General features: G+C 41.1%; 1 protein-coding gene across 1 annotated transcript in view; it reads right to left on the bottom strand.

Annotated features, from left to right (window-relative positions):
• The window catches only part of CFAP61 (cilia and flagella associated protein 61), a 131,393-nt gene that overhangs the window by 52,279 nt on the left and 53,792 nt on the right, over positions 1–25,322 (bottom strand). The window contains exons 17-20 of the mRNA XM_014962466.1: positions 23,433–23,560; positions 7,654–7,752; positions 3,842–4,010; positions 1,736–1,910 (exon numbers count right to left, since the gene is read on the bottom strand). Of these exons, the coding sequence (XP_014817952.1) occupies positions 1,736–1,910; positions 3,842–4,010; positions 7,654–7,752; positions 23,433–23,560 (571 nt within the window). The remainder of the gene's footprint in view (positions 1–1,735; positions 1,911–3,841; positions 4,011–7,653; positions 7,753–23,432; positions 23,561–25,322) is intronic.

Here is a 25,322-nt window from a genome sequence, read left to right as displayed (position 1 = left end):
GCATTCGTCCCAAAGGAGAGGAGGTGCTGTAAGATGCTGTTCACTTGAAGAGCAATCCTTGCATCCCAGCCAGTGGGCTAGGTCTTGGGCAGCATTTCTGTCCAGGTGTCCTGGAGCACGTTCCAGGACTGGGCACGCACAGATTTACATGAAAGATCAGCAGGAGTGAACACAACAAACTAACAACCTCATCTGTTTAGGCAAAGGGAGCTGTGCCTATCAGCTGGACACCAGGTAGAATCACAGAATCACAGAATCTTAGTGGTTGGAAGGGACCTCTGAGATCATCGAGTCCAACCACAAAAAAAACAACAACAACAAAAAACCAAACAAAAAAACCACACAAACAAATACAAAACACACCACACCAAACACCCACCAAAAACACCGCACCCACCAACTAAACCCCACACTCAACACCTCACCATAAACCAATAACCTTGGGCACTAGAGCATGCCCTGAAGAGCCATGTCTACACGTTTCTTAAATCCCTCCAGGGATGGTGACTCCACCACCTCCCTGGGCAGGCTGTTCCAGTGCCTGACCACCCTCTCAGTAAAGTAGTTCTTTCTAATATCTAATCTAAATCTCCCCTGCCCCAACTTCAGACCATTTCCTCTGGTCTTGTCGTTCGTCCTTTGGGAGAAGAGGCCAACACCTGCCTCTCTACAACCTCCTTTCAGGTACTGGGTGGGCAGGGGCTGGTATCAGCTGGAAAACAGGCGGAGCAGGACCACAGAAGAAGCTCCATTTCCCTGCCTGAGGCCAGGAAGCTGTTTGAGGAAAATGTGAACATTATCATGTTTATTGTCTCCTGTCCTGACCACAGCCAGACTTAAGAGGATGGTAAAGAAACTTCCAGTGTCTTGGGAAGGTCTGCAAAGCAGGACATGAATGTTGTGTACCACATCAAATAACTACCAACTTTCATTATGTTCTCAACAAACGAGCCAGGTCAACTCCATCTTTTGGAAACTCCTGGTGTTGCAGTCAGTCAACAGAAACTCTTCCACAAAGAGAGCTTTCCTGCTCCGAACTCTGTCCTAACGCAGATCTGGCATGCAGACTGATGTCACATGTATTCATTTCCTATTTGGTCTACTTTTCCGTAGTTGAAAGTTTAACTCTGAAACCGGGATGATTACAGATATTTTCAGTAGCATATGCATTCAGCGAATTAACTAATGACTCTATGGACAATGAACCCCTGAACAAGCTGAGGAAATACAGGTATGGTGGACATCCGCACAAATGTGTGATTTTAAGGGCTAAAAAGAACAGACTGGGAGCCTGCAGTTTGATGTGAAAATCTGTAACCGGTGTAACAATACAAAGATGATAGATCTGAAAAAATCCACTTCCTAATTTAGACCTGTTTTCTTTGTATTATGCCTCAAATCTAGATATTTTTCTATACAACAGAAAACCACATCCACTAATTAAATTATTATTTAATTGGCTAATTAATGACTCCAGCCAGATTTGCATTTGGGACTCATTTTGTTTTATATAATAATTATAGATAATTAATCTATCTCGAGCCTTTCTTTCCCTAGCTAAATATGCTGGGTATCAAAAATGACAACAAATTGTAAATTAATCTGGAAAACAAAGCACAGCAGATGAAAGACTTTGTTAGAATTAATCAGGCACCAATTATACCATGGAATTAAGGAAACAATAACCCTACAAAACATCTCTGTAAATGCGTGTGTGTTAACGAAAACCCCTCACCTTCTGAGTTGACAAGGTTTTCTTTCAGCCAGTGCGTTGCCTTCAAGCAGTCCTGATCGTCATTGAGAGTAAAATGATTGGAAGGGACTTGCCCTGTGTATCTTTGTGGCCACTTACTTAGGACTTCTGCATTCGTTGGGAGTTTACTGATATCTGCTCCGGTGGGAGACAGGACCTGGAAGAAACAAAGCAGAGAGTGAAGGAATATATGGCATATATCTTGGAGAACTCTTAAGAAAGATATTAAAAAACAGGGACACAAGCCATTTGACTACCTAAGGGTTGCTGTCCTTGTGCATCCTGACCCTTCTGAAGGTTCAGCACTAGCAGACACATCGGTGGCCACAGAGAAGAGACTCACACAAGTCTGAGCACACACACAGGCCTGAGTATGTATTCCATATTTTCTCTGGGACAGGGGTGACCATTCTAAACAGCGATGCCAGAGCAAGTGAATAACAGTACAGGCAAAACACAAAGGAAAGGGACTTCACAGCAAACAGCAGGAATGCATAAATACACAGCTGAAGGATCTCTGCTGTCACCTGAATAACCTGACACTCAACATTTCTTCATGCAGCAAGACTGACTCCATCTTTCGTCAGCAAAAAGCAACTTTCTAAAATAAGAGAGATTTTGTCCCCGAGAAAGGGACCAAAACCTGCTTGCTAATTAAAATGACAGGATTCAGTAAAGTATTAATTGTATAATGCTACTTTTCAGTAACAAATTCAATCTGAATTATACAGAGCAAAAAAGGGAATCTCACCTCTGACTTCTACAGCACCAGTGATTAACATCCTGAACAACATTCTCACTGCCAATTGCACCAACTGAGATACTATTCAGTCATCTAAAAACAGGCATGACATCAAAGGATTTCACTTACCCAACAAATAAATCCTCTTAATTGTAATGAATAATATTTTACTAGGCATTAATTTGACTGAATCCCAAATAAGGGACAACTTATATAAGGATGGACTACAGCTCTGTGTAATAAAACAGAAACCTGACCGTAAAAAAATTTCTGTCCTATTTTTTTGTGGAGCTTAAAAGTGAGAATAGATGACATTAGCTTTTCCTCTTGAAGGCAGACAGAATCTGAGTTTCCCCCTGCTTGCTTTATTTTTCTTTCTCCTCCAGTGTAGTTACTCCCCATAACTTATTTTGCAAGTCAGTTACCTCCAAATTTCTTTTTCTAGGAGCACTTGAAGTTATGCAGATAATACTTCAACTTTTGTTTCATCCCTGTTGAACAGTGAATGTTTAAAGTGTGTCTCTACTCTGACAAGTGATTACAGAAAAACAGGGGGCTGAACATACTCCACACTCATGTTTGTGACTTAGGGTGACCAGCACTGTGAAAACCTGTAGACACACATGATCAGTTTGATCTCCTGATTTTAAAGGCCAAATGCCTTGTTCGTGATCCTTATCCAAAACCAATCAGTAAGGGAAAAATCACTGCAGGCAATAAGGTAATAAAAGATCTAGTTTGGTTTACATAGCCTGAAGGCCACATGATGATACACAAGAAAGATCAAACCCTGCCCGGGATGGGTGAGTTGAAGGTGAGGCTGTAGGGGCTGGAGATGAGCTGGATTCCACATTTCACGTGTAACTGAGGGTCTGCTTCAACCTCACTGGAAACTTAACTGTGTGCTACGGTAACATACAGCACCATGTATGTGCCTAGGCATGGTCATTATGTGAGATGAGTAATTAATTTGATAAGGAATTCTCTCCATTGCCAAAACTAGGTCAAATGGTGTTAGACCAGCTGGAGTTAAGTCTCCTGTGGCTGGGGCCACATGTCAATTGGGCCTCCTCTTCAGCAGGTTTAATGGTCACGGTAGCAAAAACACTGGGAGTTTTGCTTCATACCTGACTAAGCAGTGACATTGCTGGTAGAAAATTCTGAAAACCCCTCATCTTGTCCAAATTCTATACTGCAATAATACGACCTGCTACAGTGAAGGGCTGCAAACTTTCTGGTTACACACTTGTTAAGGACCGCTCTACTGTTTTGCTAATCACAGAAACACTACTCGCTCTTAAAAAGTGAATAAATTCTTATGTTTTTCACTCTGCACACAATCTCACCTGGTATTTCTGTCCCGTGCAGAGAACAAGGTAGTCATACGGTATTTCCTTCTCCTTGGAAACAACTACATATTTGGCAGCGCGATTTATGCCAGTCATTTTACCAACCACAACATTAACCCAGGAACAAAGTGACATCTGTGCATAATCTTCGTCATTAAAACAGTGGCTGTGAAGAAAGAATATCTGTAAGTGACATTTCAGCAGCTGACAGCAGGCATTAATTAGACATCTGGTGAGTTAGCCGGAGTCCCCTAGTGGTTCAAGTCTGTTCCCTCGCTGTGAGTTTACGGCAGTCTATAGGAAAAGATTAGTCATTATGAAATACTCGGTTACAAATTGACAACTTTCTGCTAAAACCAAACAATCCCTCCCAGCATCGGGCCATACAACCACATAATTTAAAAACAAAGTCAGAAATAAATGCTCTATTCTGCTTTTTATTTGCAGGCTGATGCGGGGAGGAGACTGCTTTCTGTACCTGCAAAGAAGGTATTTTAACAGACTAATTCTTTCTCCTTTACAAGACTCCCTTGCTAAGCTTTTTTCCACTTTTGCTTCTTTTCATATTCAACTTCACCAGCAGTGACTATGGTGAGACACAAATGCAACGAAGGCACCATCGGCATTTTAACATCCGTATTCCAAAGTTTTAATCTGAAAAGTTTAAAAATAAATAGAAAGCTACAAAAACAGTTGTCAGAACTAGAAGTAAAAGGCAGAGATCTCAAAGAAGACCTCTTTCCAGATGAACTTTACCAAAACACACGAATGAAAAATTCTGAAAACATACTAAACTGACCCTTCTACCTCCAAACTTCCAAAAATCTCTAAGATGCAACTGAATTCCTCTGCAAGATGAACTGAATATTAACAGGCTATCCGAAAGAAGACAAAATTAGCAGGTAAATGAAAGAAAGAACAAGAAAAAACAGTGTGGATATGAAAAATATTAATCTTCACTAATTTGCAACTGAACAAAAATTTATTCTTCATGAAAATGGGGAAGCAACTTCTATAATTTCAAACCAATTACCTTCAGTACTAGGTTACAAGCAACGTAAAGGTTTACCCGTTTTAAGAAGCAGAGCTTTGTTCCATATAGTAGTTATGGTTTCCAGGGCTTTTGGTCCCTTGAACATCTTATGGATGCAGTGTTGGATAAATGAGACCACTCCAAAGAAATCTGATTTTGAGGGAGTGTATAGTGCACACGTTCCGAGCACCACACTCTGGCAGTGTTAATTCAATATCAGTACCAAAAAAACCTCACTTGTCAATTTTGAAAATCTCAGGCAAGGTTTACTTTTGCAGCATTTAAATTTCAGGTGTGTTACAGCCTGTTTTCAGAGTAAAGTATCATATATATCCCTACGTATGATGGAAGTATCAGAGATCTGGAAGCTGCTATTTAAAATGCCAATTTTGAAGCAAAACCCAAACGGAACAAAAACTCTTTAATGCCTCAGTAGTGAAAATTAAAATTATTTCCAAAGGTCTTTTATGACTGAGAGTATGCTCCCACCCTGCCCATCTAAGCGAATACCAGACTACTTATTTAGTATTGCATTCGTATCACCCTCTCTGCTTAACAGACTTCTGGAAAGACAAAGCTTTCTGAAGATAAAATATTTCAATAAAGATGTACAGTAGACACATCATTATAAAATGTATGGAGGACCAGAGAAATACTATTTTCAACAGGGTCCCTTACGACTCTTGAATAACACTGAGTCTTGCAACAGGCCATTATGAAAATACATCATACTTTGCTGGCCATTCTGAAAATCCAGCTAGAGTCAACTCAATACCTTTCTGATACTGAAAACGTAAAACCAGGCAAAATTCTGTTAAATTAGGTTCTTTCCATAGAATTGAAGAGTAATGCTAATCTAAAACCAATTTATAGATTTGTAGATGGATGAACCTGCAGGATCCAGTGAAAAAGAATGCAACAGGTTTTAAACAAGCAAAAAAGATGAATGGCTGGTGTAACACAGACGTGTGCCATGGGAAGAGGATGGAACTTGCACATCTTGTGTGAAAGGAAGCCAAGTCTCACCCCTGCTGGCAGTTCACACCTAAGAGACAAGAGGGGAACGGCCAATAAAGAAATCCTGGGCTTCACCCAGGCTGTGATCTGAAGTCACTCCAGAAAAAGTATTCCATTTACCAAATAAAGCTCATGGCCATTCAGAGGCTCAAGAACTTTATTTTCTATCGATACCGAGTGATGAAAAATATTCCACCTTCTTCCACAGGACTAAATAGAATGGGATTAAATAGAAGGGGACTCAGCTTGTGTTCAAACATCCGATGCCTTTATATTATACCAGTGGCTGCAGCAGAGTATGCCGGAGAGAGACTCAGCACTAACAGCTGTTATTTTGACATCAGCTCCAGAATACACACTCTAAACCAGAGCTGATTGCTACACTTGAATTGTTGTTACTGAGCTCCCCAAATTGTCATACAGGATGCCACAGAAACAAATAAAGTTGCTTTCATTACTTGAAGAACGTCCAGGCTTTCTGAGGAGCTCTGCATCCTCTGTACTCACAGATACCAGAGGCAAGTAAGTAAGGGAAGAAAACCACTGACAATTCTAAACTGTAATCATGCAGAAGTCTATAAATAAAATGGACATCAAGGACAGATGACAGTTTTCAAAAGCACCTTTATAATTGAGGAGCAGAGCTCCCAGGAGACTGACGCTCCAAAAATCACAGGGATGCTTTCAGAAATCAGACCCTGCAGAGTGCAATTTTCACTCTTAATCTGCTTTGAAATTTTAACAGCTAATTCTGGTGAGGCAGCTACGGATGGCAACTTTCCATCAGGAAGGATGTTTTGTTATTACAACTCTTTTTTAGAGTATACTTAGGAAAAAGAGTACCTGCATTTATGTGAGCATGTAATCCCTTCATTTACTAGATTTGTACTTAAAAACACCCCTTTCTACAATAAAAAAAATAATAATTCAGGTAACCATTTATAAAAAATTCCTTGACAGGGCAAAATTCCACACAAGACAAGGTGGTTTTAAACAGGTTCACATCACACCAGTTTCATGTCTGTGTAGAGATTTCATTTTTAAGGTTCAGCAAGCAGACATTGAATTGTTTTGTCATCTAAAGTCTTTCACTGAATAAAAGATTTGATAAAAAGCAATGTGCAGGTTCCAAATCTAAATAGATATACTAAGTTCATTACCCAGCTATTCAAAATAACCAGTCAATCTAATTCTAAGCTTCTGACTGTCTACATTGAGGATTCCAAAATAAAAATAAAACCATCAGAACAAACACACTAAATTTAAGTGAGAATGATGCACTGTGAATTTCCATGAGGTGAGATTTTATCCTATTAAATCGAAGATATTTTCCTTAGTGGCAAACAAGAAAACTGGTGAAATGTTCCCCCGCTCACTAGACACAAACATAGCTACCTTCTGTAATCTTTCTTTAACCTAGAGATTTAAACAATCTAAAAAGTCTTGGAAAGCAGAGACCAGTGTCCTGGTATAACGCAATGGATTGCTGTCCTGAAGTTACTGCTTCAGCAGTATCAAGTCTTGGAAAGCAGAGACCAGTGTCCTGGGCAATGGATTGCTGTCCTGAAGTCACTGCTTCAGCAGTATTCCATAGTAGTAATTATATTCAACTCAATTCACATGTTGTATAGAAAGACTGGATTATTCTGAAGTTATCTGTCTATGTATCTATCTAAAATTTAGGACAAGTTCACAAAGAATTACAAAGTGTTATTTTTTTCCTTTGAAGCTATGGAAGTGTTCAGATATGAAATCAAACCTGTTAATTAAAAATCTTCTATGTTTGGAGCCCTGTAGGTCTTTTCCTGGAAGGCCATGAATTGAGATCAAGGTCAGATTGTTGAACTTCAGATGGGGACTGTGGAAAGAAAAACAAAATGCCACAGTGAAATTAGGAGGGCATATCAAAGGAACAGCATCAATTTTAATTCTATATTCAGGAGGCTACAGAAAGCAATTCCTTTACAGAGGCCAAGTACCAACTGTTTTGTCATTTTGCTAAGATGTGTGTGTCTTTGGACACAAAAAGAAGAATACTTTCCACCATAGTTTCATTAACACCAGAGCCGGGGCGGGGGGGGAACAAGACTGACAGTATGTTGAACTAAATGTGATCTGACATTTAAAAACAAATAAATATTATGAGTGATTAAGCCTTCTAATCTTCAAGGCTTTCTGTAAGTTAAGTATGGATTGATGCAAATGGTACAAAGGAATCAGAATGTTTTTTATCAACCAATGTTAATTTGTTATTCATACATTTAAAAAATATATTCAAACAAAGTTAAAGGTCATACTTAAACCAAGGAATTTCAAGGTTATGGCTGCCCCTCTCAAAATGCATATTAATAGTTTAATTCTGGATTATGGATTATCTATGATAAATCTCCATGCATACTCAGGCCGAGCGCAATGTAATAAATAACCTTAATGTAACAGAGTGCATATATTTATACAGATTATGGGCCTGATTCTCATTTAAATTAAGGTCACTGTGCAGAGGTGGGTGTAAATAGAATTTGCTCTTCATTTACGGCCACATTATACTGGCTGAGTGATACAAAGTGGTCTTCATGTAAATGAGAGTTAGCCTGATACATTAAGCTGAATGTAAAGTGTAGGGAATGCCATCTGCACTCAGGGAGCGCTCCCCCCGGGGTGCAAATGGGGACAATTACAATAACTTTTACGCACCTCAATAGTATGACTGCTCAGCATTTAGTTTACATGTAATTATGAGGAAAATTACTACAACAGTACATAAACATCCTAGACATTCGCTTCTTCCTGCCTGCCCTCATAGCAATGAAGTTTCTTTTCAGCTTAGAGCTGGAAGCATCTCTGTACGTGCCCCGTGGCCTCTTGCCAATAGGTCTCCAAACCCAGGTGCTACGGTGACCTTAAGTTTAAATGACGTTAACAATATTTAGGATTAAAATGTTGCAAGCAAGTGGCAAAACGAAGGTCTTAGGCAACGTTAATATGCCTCTTTTGCATGATTGCACTACGATGCACTTTATTGATCTGTCCACATACTATTTTCTTCTGCAGATGCTCTACCTCTATTTAGGCCATACACAGCCATCCAGTATTTCCACAGTCATATGGTATTTGTTCAGTTCTTCCCCATTGAGCGTGAGGCTTCAATTCAGACCTTTCACTCAATACGATTTACTAACTAATGATTTACTTCTACCTCAGCGCTCCCATGGCATTCCCATATGCCCCAAACATTAATTCATGATCCCCATTCATTAATCTTGTAGGCATCAAAATGTTGATTAGCATCTCCTTAGAATACCGCCATGAAATGAGTCATATCTTTGATTCCCATTCTACATGGAGAAAAATCAAGGCACAAAGAAAATTGGATTAAAGCTACCGAAAAGGCATGTTGGAGGCAGAACTGAAGAGACCCAGAGGCTGGTACCTGGCACTGCCCCACGCTCCAAGGGCAGGCACATGGTCCTCCCAGCTCCAACGGGCTCCGTCCCCCATTTCGGGCACAGAATGGTCACATTTTCAAACAGAAGGGTACAATTCTTCTTCGGCAAAGAATCAAAGTTGGCGAAACGTTTCAGCAGAGGCTGCCACTTGTGAAAATTACCAGTAGCTTCGAATAAAATAAGTAAAAAAAAACCCCCTAGAATCTCGCATTACGACAGCTTGATTTCAGAACTGGAGATGATATGCCTAACCTGAGGGTTTTAAATGTATATTCAGGCACTTAAATACAAGCCTGAAAACCCCAGGCAAACTGTTGGTGCTTAGTCACAGTTACTGCCAGGCACTGGCACACACAGTTACAGGGAGAGAACAGGGCTGAGGGTTTTGAGCAGTGATTGTTACCACACTCTGTACCATTCTCCCCTTTCCTCTACGTAGCATTATTATTTCTAGGCTAACAAAAGGCTTATTTATTTATCATGGCTTGTGATTCCTTACCGCTGCCTAGAAGCTCTTAATAATGGAAAACCAAGAAAGGCTCTGAAAAACAGGTAGCGCGTGTTAGGAGAGGGAATGTCTTACATGCTGCCAATCTATAGAACAACGCCTCATATGAAGTAGGGTAAAAGCAGACGTTCCCATTTGGTGAAAAAGTCTTCAAGTTAAGAGCCTGAACCAACGCAACATTAAACAAGTGCACCTGCATTTTAGAAGCAAATAATTCCAGCAGGGATTTATGTTGCTGTGGATACAAAGGGAAGAACAGCTCAAAGATACTGGTAAAGCAGGGAGGGATTAGAGTATCTAGGGAAATAAGTAAAAGGTATTGGGTTTCATTGCAGAGTTCTAGAGGACAGCTACAAAAAAACCTCTAAACGTTCTTGCCCTCAAAATCAAATAGGATTGCCAGTTTATTATAAGCATAATCAAAGGAACAAACAAAAAAGTTTTACTGTAATATTTATATATAACCTGGCATTTGTGAATCTGTTAGACTATTCCTTATAGTTTTTCTTGATTTTTTTCCTGATGTCTTGCTATCTTTTCCTTTCCTGTGTGTGCAGTGTAATGATGGAGGCTTGGATGGTGGAAACTGCCTGAACAAATGATTACATTAATTGCTTTTATTAAACCCCTTATCACAAAAAATAAGTCAAATCCCTTTTGTTACAAAAAATAAGGCGAAGTAGCCTACATGAACCCAAGCATTTCAGTTTATTTGAAATGAAGCATCATGCCTTTCCCCCCACCCCAGTCATTTAAAAAAATTGAAATAATAAAGGCTGACAAAAGATAATGCTTTATCTGGCTATCAAAATCAGTAACTATGTACACTATTCTCTTGTATGTATAATCTTTAAAAAGTAACTTTAATATCTGAATTTATAAACTATCTAGAAGTCCTAATTATACTGTATCCTCAGCTTTGCTGCAGTAGAGCACTTATGAAAAATGGCAGTTCTAGATCATTCTAAAAATGGCAACAAATAGTCAGTTTTCAGCCTAAATGCTGAAAACTTAGATTTGGTAAATTCTTGCATTAATGAAACTCTGAAATCAGAGAAATCTCTGTCCTGCAATAAAAAAAAATAGGAATCTTAAGGTTTTTGTGGGGAGCGAAGAGCCCTGAATGACAGATGAAGGTAAAAGAGTCCCACCAGGCAATAACCTGATGTTCAAGGCACAGAAACGCAAAGTGCCCAGGTAGAAGTCTCACTGTAAAAGGCAGATATAGACAGTAGTTCTCCTTTTCCCAAATAATACAACAATTTATCCTTTTTTTTTTTTTTTAGGGAAAGATTAGCACCCCAATCATTTCAAGAACAAAGTAATAGGGACGTGTCTTGGAAAATAAACTTCTCCAAAAGTAAAAGATTTTCTAACAAATTTACCAGCTCTACACAAGACTACAAATACAAATGTTTGGCTTAACACAGATTACTCATATCAATAATAACACAGAAAACCCCACTGATTCATATCTTCACTAAAGGATAAATATGTTACTTAGCACTATAGATGTTGAGTAATCTCAACGTAATAATGCCCCTCTACTAAATTGCTTTTGTTTGCTTGGACAAAGCCCATTGCTTTTGCTGGCCGAGCTGTAAAAGCCTTTACCCTTCTCTCCCCTTCCTCCCACTCTCTGGGCAGCGATATTTGACTCAGCCAAGTAAGAATCAACACAAAGTCGAGTATGAAGATAGGTGAAAACCCAGCAAACCCCTTTCCCTACATGATGCCACGTGATGCCATTCTAGTGGCGTGAAGGCTCTGCAACTGATCCTACGATGCTTGGTTATTAAGCTTTCAGTAAGAGAGTCAGTAACAGAAGCAGCAGAAAGGGGTTATTGTTTGTATCAACAATTACCAAAAGCGTCTGTTCTCAAGAACCTTATGTAAGTGCATCAATTACAGACCTCAGAACGGGATTTCAGCTTAACTGCTGACCAACAGATGTCCATCTAGAAGTTATCCCTCTTTAATTACGGGTAAACAAAGATAAGCCAGTTCTCCATTGGCTCAACCTTAGGAAAAAGTGTTAAGATTGTGAATGACTTTGCTCAATGAAAGAAGGGATAACAATAAAGTCTTTACTGAGACACTCCTCAATGCGAGGGTCAAGAAAGGGGTTTTTCACATATTTGTCTGTTCTATAAACTGTGCCCATGATGACTCTTCCTCTCAAAACCAGGGATAGACATATCAAGAACACCACCAACTGAAATAAAGAAATAAGTGAATCTAATTGTCAGTAGCTCACATTTAATTTGACTGCCACTTCTGATACCAGGGGACAGATATGGCAGTTGCTTACTTCAGTGGGAGAATTCACATATTCTTCCCAGAACACAACTATTTCCGTTCCAAGATAGGCTATAATATTGGTGACATTCACCATCCTTTTTCATTTCAGAAAACACTCTTCTAAATTGTTCAGAACAGAGGTGTAAAGGAAAACGTTTGATTTTGATTGTAAAAAACATTCAAGATGTAATTTCTTTCAAAATAAGAGCTGGTTTTTTTAAATGGCACCTCAGCAAAATATTTTGTCATGTTTCAATAACTTCCTCCTGATAGCAAAAAAATCTTTTGGTGGAACAGTGCTTTTTATTAAACTTCTGTTTTATCAGACACTTCCCAGCAGGTTTACTGGTGATTAATTTTATCAGATGCCATAGTCCAAGAAGAGCAGCCTATAAGCCCAGGCCATGAAAGCCACCGCTGTTACCACTTTTGACATCTTAGCAAGAATCCATTAAAAAATAATATTGACTTTGACCTTTGACTAACACTTTTGACATCTTAGCAAGAATCCATTAAAAAAGAATATTTCCTTTGACCTTTGACTAAGACCCTTCAATGATGCTGTGAGTGTTTCTCTCTCCCCAGCTGGCAGGTCTCCACTGGGTTTCTCTCCAAACTTTGAAATCGATGGTTTGACTCCAGACAGGATTTGGGGGCATGCCCTTGATGAAGTCTAGTGCCCACTGTCACAAGACCAAAAAAAAACAAACCCCCAAACCAGCCCACAAACTTCCCATAAACTTGTACCAGTTTGAAGACATCTTTTGCCCCCACTATGCCTACTGGAAGATGTTCTCTTTCCACAGTGATAACTCTCTCCAACTCCTAGCCCGTATTTGTCGGGTGCACATTTATATCTACTTGAACCAGATAAGGACATCAATCACGAATTTAAATAGTTGGTGTTTTTTCATCTTTAAGATAGGCTTATTCTTGCAAACCTTCTGTTGCCCCTGGAATTGTCACTTTACCTCCTTTTGTCCTACAAATATTTTCTGCTTCTTTCTTTGCTCTCACTGCAACCCGTGTCCCCTCTGTGCCCCTAGCTCATGCCATATCCTTTCCCTGTAGCAGTCAATATTTCCTCAACACCCTGTCTCAAAAGCTGTTCCCTCTCCAGTTAAATTTTTATTCTCCTGCTAGGGTAGATCAATTAGTCCTCTCACTTTTTTTCTCTTAAGTAGTTAGTCCTACATTCCCTTCCATCTTGTAATTTTGATGCTTGTCTCTCTTTTGTCCTCCGTGCCGACCCTTTTTTTAGACAACACAATAAAAAACATTAGCAACTTTGACTCTGTGGCATTTCAATGTAATTATTAATGTCTCCTCTTTAGGTAGCTTTGCACCACCACACGATCTTGATTTCTCCCTGAACATTACAGAATCACAGAATCACAGAATCACAGAATTGTAGTGGTTGGAAGGGACCTCAGAGATCATCGAGTCCAACCACAAAAAAAAAAAACCAAAAAAACCACACCAGCTCCCACCACCTAAACACACAACAACAACCTCCAAACCAAAAAACCATCACCCACCCACACAGCACCCCACCACAAACCAATAATCTTGGGCACTAGAGCATGCCCTGAAGAACCATGTCTACACGTTTCTTAAATACCTCCAGGGATGGTGACTCCACCACCTCCCTGGGCAGCCCATTCCAATGCTGGATAACCCTTTCAGTAAAGAAATGTTTCCTAATATCCAACCTGAACTTCCCCTGGCGCAACTTGAAGCCATTACCCCTTGTCCTGACATCTGTAACTTGGGAGAAGAGACCGACCCCCGTCTCTCTACACCCTCCTTTCAGGTACTTGTACAGAGCGATAAGGTCTCCCCTCAGTCTCCTCTTCCCCAGACTGAACACCCCCAGCTCCCTCAGCCTCTCCTCGTAAGACTTGTGCTCCAGACCCCTCACCAGCTTCGTTGCCCTTCTCTGGACCCGCTCCAGCACCTCAATGTCCCTCTTGTGGTAGGGGGCCCAAAACTGGACACACACTCGAGGTGGGGTCTCACCAGTGCCGAGTACAGGGGGATGATCACTTCTCGGGCCCTACTCGCCACACTGTTCTTGATACAGGCCAGGATGCTGGTGGCCTTCTTGCCCACCTGGGCACACTGCTGGCTCATGTTACCAAACATGTCTTTTTCCAGTTTCTTCTTTCAAACCCCAATCCATATCATAACTCATTTTTCTGAAACAACTTGGCCGCCCTTCTGTCATCACTGCTTTTATCCCTTCTAACCACCTCTCATTTTCCAGTGATAGGTTTTGCTTTCCTCACCTATGTCAACTCAGCTTCCCCTAGTCTCTTTTTGCACCATTCTCCTGTAGTGATTGTGCCATTTCCCCGTAATTCAGTTGAGCTTTTTTTCCCTTTGTTAGACTAATTTTTTTTCCACGCTTTGCTTCTCAACCCATATTGACCTTTGCAATTTGACCACTAAGCTCTTCTCCCTCCCATAACCACCTCTCATTAAGCTTGCTTCTCAGAAGCCTCTGGCTCTGCATCCTGCCAGCGCTCGCAAGGTGTGTACCAGGCTTTGAACGCGCTTTTCAATTAACACGCGGAACACGTGAACACAAGTGCAGCCTTTAAGAGAAAACTTTTAACAAAACTTAAAACTAAGTCTTAAGTACTTGCTTATTTCCATATTTGCCCATTTACTCTGTTAGCGTAGCGTCCTTTCAAGTAGTTGTGGAGACCTCATCACTCTCTACAACTACTTGAAAGGACACTGTAGAGAGGTTGGGGCTGGTCTCTTCTCACAGGTAATTAACAATAGAACGAGAGGGAACGGCTTCAAGCTCCAACAGGGGAGGTTTAGACTGAACATTAGGAAGGAATTTTTCACAGAGAGAGTGGTCGGGCATTGGAACAGGCTGCCCAGGGAGGGGGTGGAGTCCCCATCCCTGGATGTGTTTAAGGGCCGTTTAGATGCGGTACTGAGGGACATGGTGTAGGGGAGGACTTTGTAGAGTAGGGGAGATGGTTGGGCTCGATGATCCCAAGGGTCTCTTCCAACCTCAAGGATTCTATGATTCTATGATTCTATGATCAATTCAGGCTCAAGTGTGAACTGCCTTAACATTCTGCACTGGGAAACACTGCGAGGAGAAAGTGAATTTTTGTACAAACCACATTTTGAGCCATGTAACAAACAACCCAGCTGCAGATTTCTTAGGAGGCTCTTTCAAAAACTATAGTATTCACTCAACATCCGTGGTATTTCCAGGATCTAGATATTTAAAATTAGCATGGCAAAGACCTTGCAGTATGAATTCTTACGTGACAGAATAGGAAAAATCTAAAGAGCTCTTTCCTTGGCTCAGACAAAATATGAATCAGAAACATCCATATACTTATGTGGGAACATCCATGGCTACAAAGTTTACAAGATTAGCATCAGCAACCCAAATGTACATTGGCTTTGAATCTGACCAAACCGAAGTACCATCCAACCACTGCCTTAGTGAGAGCATTTCCTTACTAAAATTTCAATTTCCATTCCATAAATGTTACAGCATTTCGTTCTGTTCAAAGTATAAAACAGGGCAATTATTTTTCTAGACAGAAAATGAGGGATATCCGATGATGGGCTTGGTAGTTACAATCTCTAGCTGTTTAAATCTAATCACCTGGCAGATTTAAAGCCACTGTTGAGACACATCAGCACCGTTTTCCACAAATAAAGATACCACAAATTGGGCAGTAAAACTAGAATGTGGTTGAAATTTTGCTGTTTTGTCTGTTCCTGTGTGAATGTTTCTGTGAATAGCATTCCACCTTGTTAATGGGACATTTTTAATATTATTGATCATTCACGTTAGAACCAAGCAGACTTTTCTTTTTTATAGCTATTTGCCAGACCCCAATTTTCTATATTATTGCAGAAAAGATTAATATTTTGACTCTGTAATGTTGCTTGGTGCGTATTTGGCAATGCTGCCTTCCCAAAGATGAAACAGTATGCAGCTAGAAATCCCACGGCTGTCAAAAGATAGACTTCCCTTGAATTTGAAGGGCTTGAGATTTGTAGCAACGTTTTTGTCCTAGCTTGTGGCCAAGGACCATACATTCTCCTCCTGACAGCTAGAGCCTGCAGAAAGAGAAGGTACTCATAAAAGTTGCATGCTCTGAGGCACCACCCCAGCGCCACATCCTCTTGACAGAAAGCTGGCAGCCCGGGAAGGACAGGGACATGGCTGGTGGAGGAATCAGCTGGGCCAAAATTCCTGATCTCAAACATCTGCACGTAGCAGCTGTGGATCTGGGCCCCGCAGCACCTCCAGGCCTGGCAGCTCGAGGAGCACAGCTGCCTGGTGGATATTGCATCCCTTAACGTAAAACAGATCCGAGAGGTGCAGCACCACAAAGCTCATGGAGTGCCCATCTCTTCACCAGGGAAACACGATGCTTCTCCAACAGCTCCTTCCCAAGTGGCCCGTGCCCTGTGGCTCACGTGAAACTGCCATGATGCCTCGTTGATGCGGGGATGCTTCTGAGCACAGCACTGCTGGGGAAACGAACCACCCAACGCGGTGTGTTACAGTTCACAATGCAGCGCTGTAACACGGGTACTGGAAGCCATTGAGCTCCAGCACTGGGGAGATCCACCTACGGGTACTGGAAGCCATTGAGCTCCAGCACTCGGGAGATCCACCTAACCTAACCAATCCCCCTTAGAAGTTTGGGGAATCTTGATGATATAGCATGCGGTAAATATTCACCATCTCGTTACCATATCCTATGTACTCTCAACTCTCATTTCAATATAAACGCCGTTCAGACTCGTGTCCTTCCTGGGATGTGGAGGGCAATCACAGCAATCCAGAAAAGGAATCTTCAAATTGCAGCTCATCGAGCATTCAGTAAAACCAAGCCAGTACCTTCAAATAGTGACCTTCATCTGTCACAACCCTCACTCTGCCCTAGTTAGAGCACATACATAGATACATATGATCAGGAACCAAACCAAAACACATCGCTAGAGGGAAGGATCACAACTTAACCAGCCAACTCTTTTTTCCTGCACTGTAGTAGTCTGAACAGTCTTCTGTACTTCAAAACCAACCCATAGGTAGTTTATAGACTGCTTGGAAGAACTCAGCAGTTACACCTCCACAACGGCTCTGGGGGACAAACTTCAAAAAAAGAAAAATAAATCTGAGCAGAAGAGAAAGTACATCTCCTTCATCACTTTAGCAGCGAATTGGAAAACCTAAATGCAGTGTTTGCACTTGGAATGCTTCTTTATTTGCTTTGAACTGCATTGATCAGGGAGCTACCAGATGCTTGGGTAGTCAGGTTACCAGGCTCTTTACAGAGCTGTTGAAACAGCCACGCTAATGTCACACTCCGTGTCACCAGGAGAGCTACGACAAATACAAAATATTATTCTAGAAAAATTCTTGTGACTCATTTCCATTTGGAAACAGGCCTTTTACGAGAAAAGTACCATTTCCAAGCTCAGTTTTAACATGCAACAAGAAGTCATGAGTATTCATATATAAATAGCAACAAAAGAAAATCTACAAATACTGACAAATTTAAAGCCTGAAAGACTAGTTTGGGCTCAGACAAATGGGCAAGAACTTAAATTTGAATAGCAACAAAAGAAAATCTACAAATACTGACAAATTTAAAGCCTGAAAGACTAGTTTGGGCTCAGACAAATGTTTGCATGTGTTCGAAGGGCAAGAACTTAAATTTGAAAAAAATCTTCTTTAAAACTGAAAACTCTCTCTGAAGCAAGAATAGAACTATAAAAGAAGCACATATCAGTGGTAACTGAGTACCGTTTGTTGGCGGAGGCGCGTCAAACGGCTGTTGGGAAGGCTGATCTTGACCCATATCCTCTCCCCTGGTTTATGTCTGGTATCAGTCACTGACACTGCTCATTGTGATCCCGACTGCGCAACAAGGCGAGATATGACCTATCTTATTTATCTCTGTCACAACTTGCTCTCTATTCACCAGAAATGATGGAAGGCAACAATGTCCGAGGGACGCAGGCCTGGTGACACCGAACACATGGTCGAACTACAACATTGTTCTGGATTTGCCTTGGTATGAAAAAAAAAAAGGCAGTCAAAAGGAAGCACATGTATATCAATTCATGTGGCAAAGATAGATAGTATAAAACAATGAAGATCACGAAACCATTCATTACATGTTAGCTCTGTGATCAGCAAGTAAGCACTAACTATTTAATTAGTCAACTAATTAGTGACAGGCAACATGGAAGGCTTCAGATGTTCTCAGACAAATGCAAAGATAAAAAGCCTAATTAAACAGCAAGCATTATGCTAACTATTGCCAAACAGGACAGATGTGCAGGATATTGTATAATACTGTGCTGCCAGATAACGGCAGTTGTAGCCGTTCCGTCAGAAACCGTGTTTTAAAAAACCCTGCCATTTCTAAACTAACCTTAGATACCTTTAACTCACAAAGGGAACAACTGGCCTGCAGACAAAACCTCCCAGATTTACTGTGCTGGATTCTAATTTTACTTTAAGAAAAAAGTTCAGAGCTTTGACAAAAATAAACTTTAATCCCTTTGCTTTTTAAAGGCAACGATTATTTTAATGCGCCCACATAGAAAGGGAAATATATTTAACAACATTTTCATAGCAAGTAGTGTGATCTTAGGCACCATTCATTTATTGCTATTTTGTGTAGCACATGACGTGTATTTCTAACCTCCTCGGAGAGTAAGTCATTGTTTACACCAGAGGTTGGATTAAGGAGGTTTTCCAAACCGTGGATTAAAAAGGGTTTTCCCTGTAATCAGAAGACAATAACACTTTCCATAGCTATATGCAAAGAGGTGGATAAAAAGCTAATTGGTTCACTACGCTGGAACCAACGACAAGATACTGCTGTGAGCAAGCTTTTTGCATTCTTGCAGCCAAACTTCAATCACCTGCTGTCAGGGCGTACTAGTTACCGTGCTGCTCCATGGATCAGCCACCAGAATAAACTGAAACTGCTTTTTTTTTCTTTTTTTTTTTTAATTATATGTTCTTCTGGCCTAATGCCACTGCCATGACCGTTGTTCTTCAATTATCAAAGAAAACTAGAAGAAACAAAAAAAAAAAACAACCCCACCACCCTGCCCTCCTGGTAAATTAGTAGTTAGCTATGAGGTTATTTTTTAAAGCATCTCAGTACTTGAGAATATGAAAAGATTAAAATGCTGGGCTATAGCTTATATTCATCAAGATATAAATATAGGGGAAAACTGGCTTAATTGAGGATTATGCAACTCAGTATCCCCATTTCTAGCTGTTCACATGTTTTGAAATAAATTATTTAACTGCAGTTGACATTTCTCCTGCTGAACGTCACTTCTAAGAATTGGTATTTGCAGAACTCTGACTTGAACTCATTATTCCTTTTCTCATATTCATAGGTACTGACATTCTGTATTAATAAAAATAGCAAATAGTTTTCAGACCAAATTTTCATTGAATACTTGCAAGCTGAATATCTAAACCAGCTTTTTAATTTATAAGGTCCCTTCCAACCACTACAATTCTGTGATTCTGTGATTCTGTGAAAATTAGTATAGGCGTACTTGATCTCAGTGGGCAAGACAAAAAAAAGGAGGTAACTTTTTAACAACTTCCTTTAGTCTTAAATCAGACTCCTTTTTAGGGTTTTCATTCACCATAATTTGTCAATGTTAGTGGCCCATTGTGCTGCAAGTGCAAATGAGGGCACGCACGTATTTACCAGGATGCTGGATAGAAAACTCTTTTCCGTGTGATTTCCCACCCCTCTCCCCAAGACCGAGCCACTTAAGAAAAACCTAAAAATAAATACGACTCGCATTTTAGCCTAACCTCTCTCTGGAGTTTCTTTGAATCGATTCACTCTGGAGGCTGAAAAGGGCTTTCCCCCCACATCCTCCAACAAAGGGGAGGCAGGAGCGCCAGGCAGCCCCGGCACTTTGGAGGGCAGGGAACAATAGATGCCGAGAGACTCCGTGTTGCTGGGCTGAGACGAGCTGCTTTTTCACCAGGGAGGGGGTTGTTTGCTCCCTTGCAACTCCTCCTTTAGGACCAGCCATGGCTCAGGAGTTGTCACCGCTTGTCTTGGTGCTAGAGAGTGACCCAGGCCCTGGCTTTGTGCGAGGGGAAGCAGATAATTGCGCTGCCCAGGAGGAGCCTCCTGCAGGGATTGTGGGGATCGCAATTCCTTCCCTGCTTGCCACGCTCCCTCCCGCAGGGAAGTTAATTACTGCAGCAATTTACGGTGCGGCTTCTCTTCCCCCTCCTTCCACAGCATCTCGGCTCTGCTGCCCAGCTCCTGTGGCCTGAGGGATGGCAGCAGCCGTGGCGCAGCCTCCGGAGAGGATTTGGCACCCGGACCCGCCGGCAGCCGGCCGTGCAGGAGGAGGGAGGCCAGGCCTCCGTCGCTCCCCCGTTTCTTGAATAAAAAATTCATAGGTGCCCCTAAAGAGAAGCGGCACTCTGGCTGAAAACACATGTCTGCATGCGATTACGCTCCGAGGGAAAAAAAAAAAAATCAGCGGGAGGCATTTATCTGAATGGTGAAATATGAATAATGAGATCACCTTCACTGACCCGGCGTCAGATTAAGCAGGACGGATGCAATTCCCCAGGGCTCACGGTACCCCCAGCCTTAGGAAGAAGCTTCCCCTACTGGCAGGTGGTTCCACAGACCCAGTTGCAGCATTTTGGTGCTGCCCTTTGGAATAAGGGGCACCCCTTTGGCGGCACCAGAGCTCTGACCCCTGCGAGCATCTCTGCTGCCAGAAACCCCCACCGCGGCCTCAGGTCCCGGCTGGCAGCACGCGGTCCCCCTGGGATCCTGCTGTAATCCCCAGCAGGGATTACACAGCTCGTTTGGGGTTGGGGTGGCCGAGCGGGGATGCCCACGGCTGCTCCCTGGCACTGCTGGGCAAGTGACAAGCCTCAAGTGTCCCCCCCGTGCTCTCTGCCCCCCCGTGCTCTCTGCCCCCCGTGCTCTCTCCCCTCTGCGGGAGCCAGAGGCGGCCGGCGGCACATCCTCGAGTGAGCAGAGGCAGTTCTCATCATTATTTTTCTCTGTTCAGCGAAAAACATATTTCTTCAGGCTCAAACAAGTTGAAAACACTTGTAAAATCGAGTTCTAATAATTGTTCTGTAGGTAAGTGAATTACATTTGTGTGTTTCCATAGTGACTGATAATGTAAAATAATTAAGTACGAAGAATAATGAGGAGAAAACTACTTCCTCTTTTTAAGGATTAGGGTCTTACAAATTGATCCAATCTAGCTATTTTTAGTGCATGTAACCTTTGCAAAGAATCTTAGACAATTATGAGTAAATTAAACTAAATTGTATTAAAAGGCCTTCACATTGATCAGGGGACTTTATCTGCTGCTGATGCGACAATTAAAAAAATGTCTCTCTTAAATTTATACCAATATTAATATAAATTCTGTGACATTTTGCACTAAGTGCTGACTGCTTGCTTTTTGCATTCTGAGAGCAATACTCAATTTCTCTTAAGCAGGAGGACTCCGTTTGTGCAGCGCTGAAGACAAGGCCTCTCTCTCTCCTACCTACAAGGAAGGACACGTTCTGCAAGAACCCTTTGCTAGAACATGGTTCAAACAAAACTTGGGGCTGAAAAGCCTTGGTTGAGGTATCTCAGAGGGGGATACCTATAAAGGATTGCCCCCCAGACACAATACTGTCTCTACGTCCTAGTCACTAGGGAAAGACTTAGCTTCTGGCTGCCAGATTTGGTTGGAGCGTAAATATGCCTTGTTTTTCCCTCACAGTATTTTATACTGAGAGCATAGGCATAAACAGCCCAGGATTAATAACAAGAAAGGGGCTCGTAGCTCTAAAGGACATTTGTAACCGAATTTTGAATGGAACTGAAAAGCCTAAAAGGTGCTGAGAACTGGAGATGAGAGGACAATGATTTCACTGCAAGAGGAGATGCTCTACGGGAAGTCAGAACTTAAGAAAAGAGCAAGAAGCAGGTACTTTTTCTTCACTGCTCCAGCAACTCAACAACATCTATAAAGCACTTCAACATTTTCTTCTCTTGCCATATTGATATTTTAATGTGTGATACTATTAATGGTTGCTGTAGAAATACCAAGTCTTGGCTTAACTGAAAAAAATAGGCAAAATTTTCAATTCTCTGCCAACCATAAAAATGCCAACCTCCTTTCGTTTTTGCAATGAACATTATGTTGTAACAATCACATGCAGAATTTGAATTTTATATTCATTTCTGCAAGTCATTTCTAGTACAGATGTTTAATGGCTGAGGAAAACAACAATTGCATAAAAGGATCTGCACCGTCACATACAGTCTGACTTCCTGATAATCCCCTAAAACCAGTACAGAGAGGCTACTGGTGCACATGGAAGGTGCAAGCAGTGAGATACCAGAGAGACAGCACTCCCGTCCTAACTTTGGACAGGCTGTAAAACAGCACAACTTCTCCACCAGTTTACTCTGGCTTAGACAGTGGAAGGTATAAAAACATTTGCATACATTTATTCCCCCCCTCTCAACCAGTTTACACAGTTTATTTACTCCAGTGTGCATAACTCAAGGTAACCAGAGCAATTTGAAAAATTCTTTAATGTATGCTGACGGCCCGTGTTCTTGGTGGGCCACCGAGCAGGCTGAGACTGTCAGAGAGCAGGGTCTAGGGTCTACAGCAAAAATAGCAGAAGACCCAGAAATGACATTTCTTTCTTGCGTTCCTGAACGATCCCAAACATCAAAAACCTCATCAGAATCAAAAGGTATCAAAAGGTGTTATCAGCATCAAAAGAATCACAGAGAGTTAACAACTCAACAAGCTTATGTCGTACGTTTCCGCCCAGCTCTGAAAACACGGCATCGCAAGGAGGGAAGAGAAGGGGGGGTTCAGACACTGATTTGTGATCCCACTGGGCACAACTAGCTGTAAAGATCAATCCTACTTGGGAGCACACAGGAAGGGCCATGGACTTAACCTCCACTTAGAGGATTTTTGTATAAGAACAACGGTCAAAGAGATTTTAAGTATGTGGCGTTCTCATTTCCAGTGTGCCTTCACCTTGAGGATCTGGGAGTAACTTTGTCAGCACTTCTGAGTTCCACAATCAGCCAGGGTGCAAGCACCCAGCTTTTTACATCTGCACCTAGTACTTGGATACAGACTCAAAGCACGCTTCTAAATGGAGGAAGAAAACCCCTTCAAGCGAAAGGTGACATATTTTTCTCGGTAAAGGAAATAAAATTAACAACTTACCAAAAAATTAGGGTTTCCAGAAAAGAGATTCCAACATCGGATGCACCAACCACCACAATTCTAGTGTTGACAGATGTTTTAGATCCCAGTACCAGCTTTCGATTTATGTGGTTCAAAGAATAACGCGACTGTAAAAAACATGTGAAATGACATAGAAGTGTATTAAAAAGAGAAACAGAAAAAGTCTAAGAATAATGATTCTCCTTGCATTCGTACAAAACTTAGGGCTGGCTGACATGACTAATACTGTGATTTTTCTGTGCACAGCACAAGATAACACAGTAGATAAATGATACTAAAATGTTGAAATATGTGCATGTTTAATGGCTCACAGAAAATTAGCACAGCTGAATGGTCTGGCCTCTCCTGAAAAAGATGCTACGGAGTCCTTGCAAGAGAAAAGAAAACACTGCCTCTTCAATAATTTACTACCCTTTAGCTAACACCTGGGAAGCATATATTTACATAACTTTAAGGCTATTTTATACCTTCTAGACCAGTTTTTACTCTTGCTGTTTTATTTATGGAAATGGTTTTACTCATAAATTAATTAGGAACTTATATCTTGAGTGTCTTTGTGTGTTTAATTGAAAAATCTCTTCCAAAATGATAAAATTGACCTTTTTTCTTAAATACAGATAGCTACATTGACAGCCAATCTGTCAAATGATTAAATTAGTATCGCAGTGTCACTGAGACCAATACTCTGGCCAAAAGTCTTGCTATAAAGTTTTTAATTACTAGCTTATCAGTGTCTTCTTAATGCATACATCACTTAAGACAATAAAGTCCATGTATTTTTGAAATTTGTGTCTCTAAGTCACACTAGCTAACAGAGATTCTCAAAACAAATATGCGAGAAAGACCCAAGAGGTGATATTGCATTTGACAATTTTTTTTTCTGCCCTGAACTGTATCTACTTTCAAATTTCTGATGAAAGACAGGGAAAGACTTTCCATCTTGTAGTACAACACACTTTGCATTTTTCTTATTGCTTTGGGTTGCATACATTCACATTGCCCAAATGCATAACTGCAGATACATAAATGCACTGAAGGGACAAATAGAAAATGGAGCTACTGTTATTATTTGTCAGACATTTCTCCTATATATTTCTGCTGTGTCACTTAGGCAGGAAGCAATCTAAGACTTCTAACAGGTTTTCATCTATTATGAAAAGGAGGCAGAGGGTTAATAAAATCAAGTCCTCTAAATTCCTCCTATGAAACTACAGTAGAAATATATTCTCCATATATTAGTTGACACAGTAACTCAATATATGAAGAATAAGTATTTTATTTTAAAGCTCTGATAATGACATTGGCCTTCTCAAGAAGCACATGGCACATTGAGATCCCCAAGAGATCTTTTATACCCTGTCTTTGCCATGGTGGAGACCCACAGCTGAGATTTCGGCGTAGCCTCTCTACAGAAGGTGGAGAACTGTCTGTAGAACACAGTAGAGTGCCCTCCTATACCTTAAGGAAGGATTACGGACCCTTGACTTGCAAACCATCATCCCTGTAGAGCAAGTAATTTAAAACGTGGCAAAACTAAACGTCGTCTTTGGTCAGGCAACATGATTTTTTACCGCCAGATAAATGTTCTTCTGGTTGCAGTTCATCACAGTGCAATGATGACATCCAGTGGTGAGCCAGATTCATCTCAGGGACTGGGCTTCACTAAGAAAATTCCAGAAGATCCCTTAAAATGTATAGCCCGTGGTGGCTGCTTCACAAAGTCAAACGTGTGAAACCTAGCACGTGCCCAGTGGCTCAGAGGCAGCCCTGCACCAAGGACTGACTTGGCTAGCCAGGGCCAAAACTATAACGCTGCCCAAATTGTTGTTACATGTGTCATCTACAGGTTTCTACAAACAAACCTAACAA

Source organism: Calidris pugnax, unplaced genomic scaffold (assembly GCF_001431845.1).
Source record: "Calidris pugnax isolate Ruff unplaced genomic scaffold, ASM143184v1 scaffold147, whole genome shotgun sequence".
NCBI lineage: Eukaryota > Metazoa > Chordata > Aves > Charadriiformes > Scolopacidae > Calidris > Calidris pugnax.
Note: the sequence above shows the minus strand (reverse complement) of the source record. Positions and strands in the feature narration are given on the sequence as shown.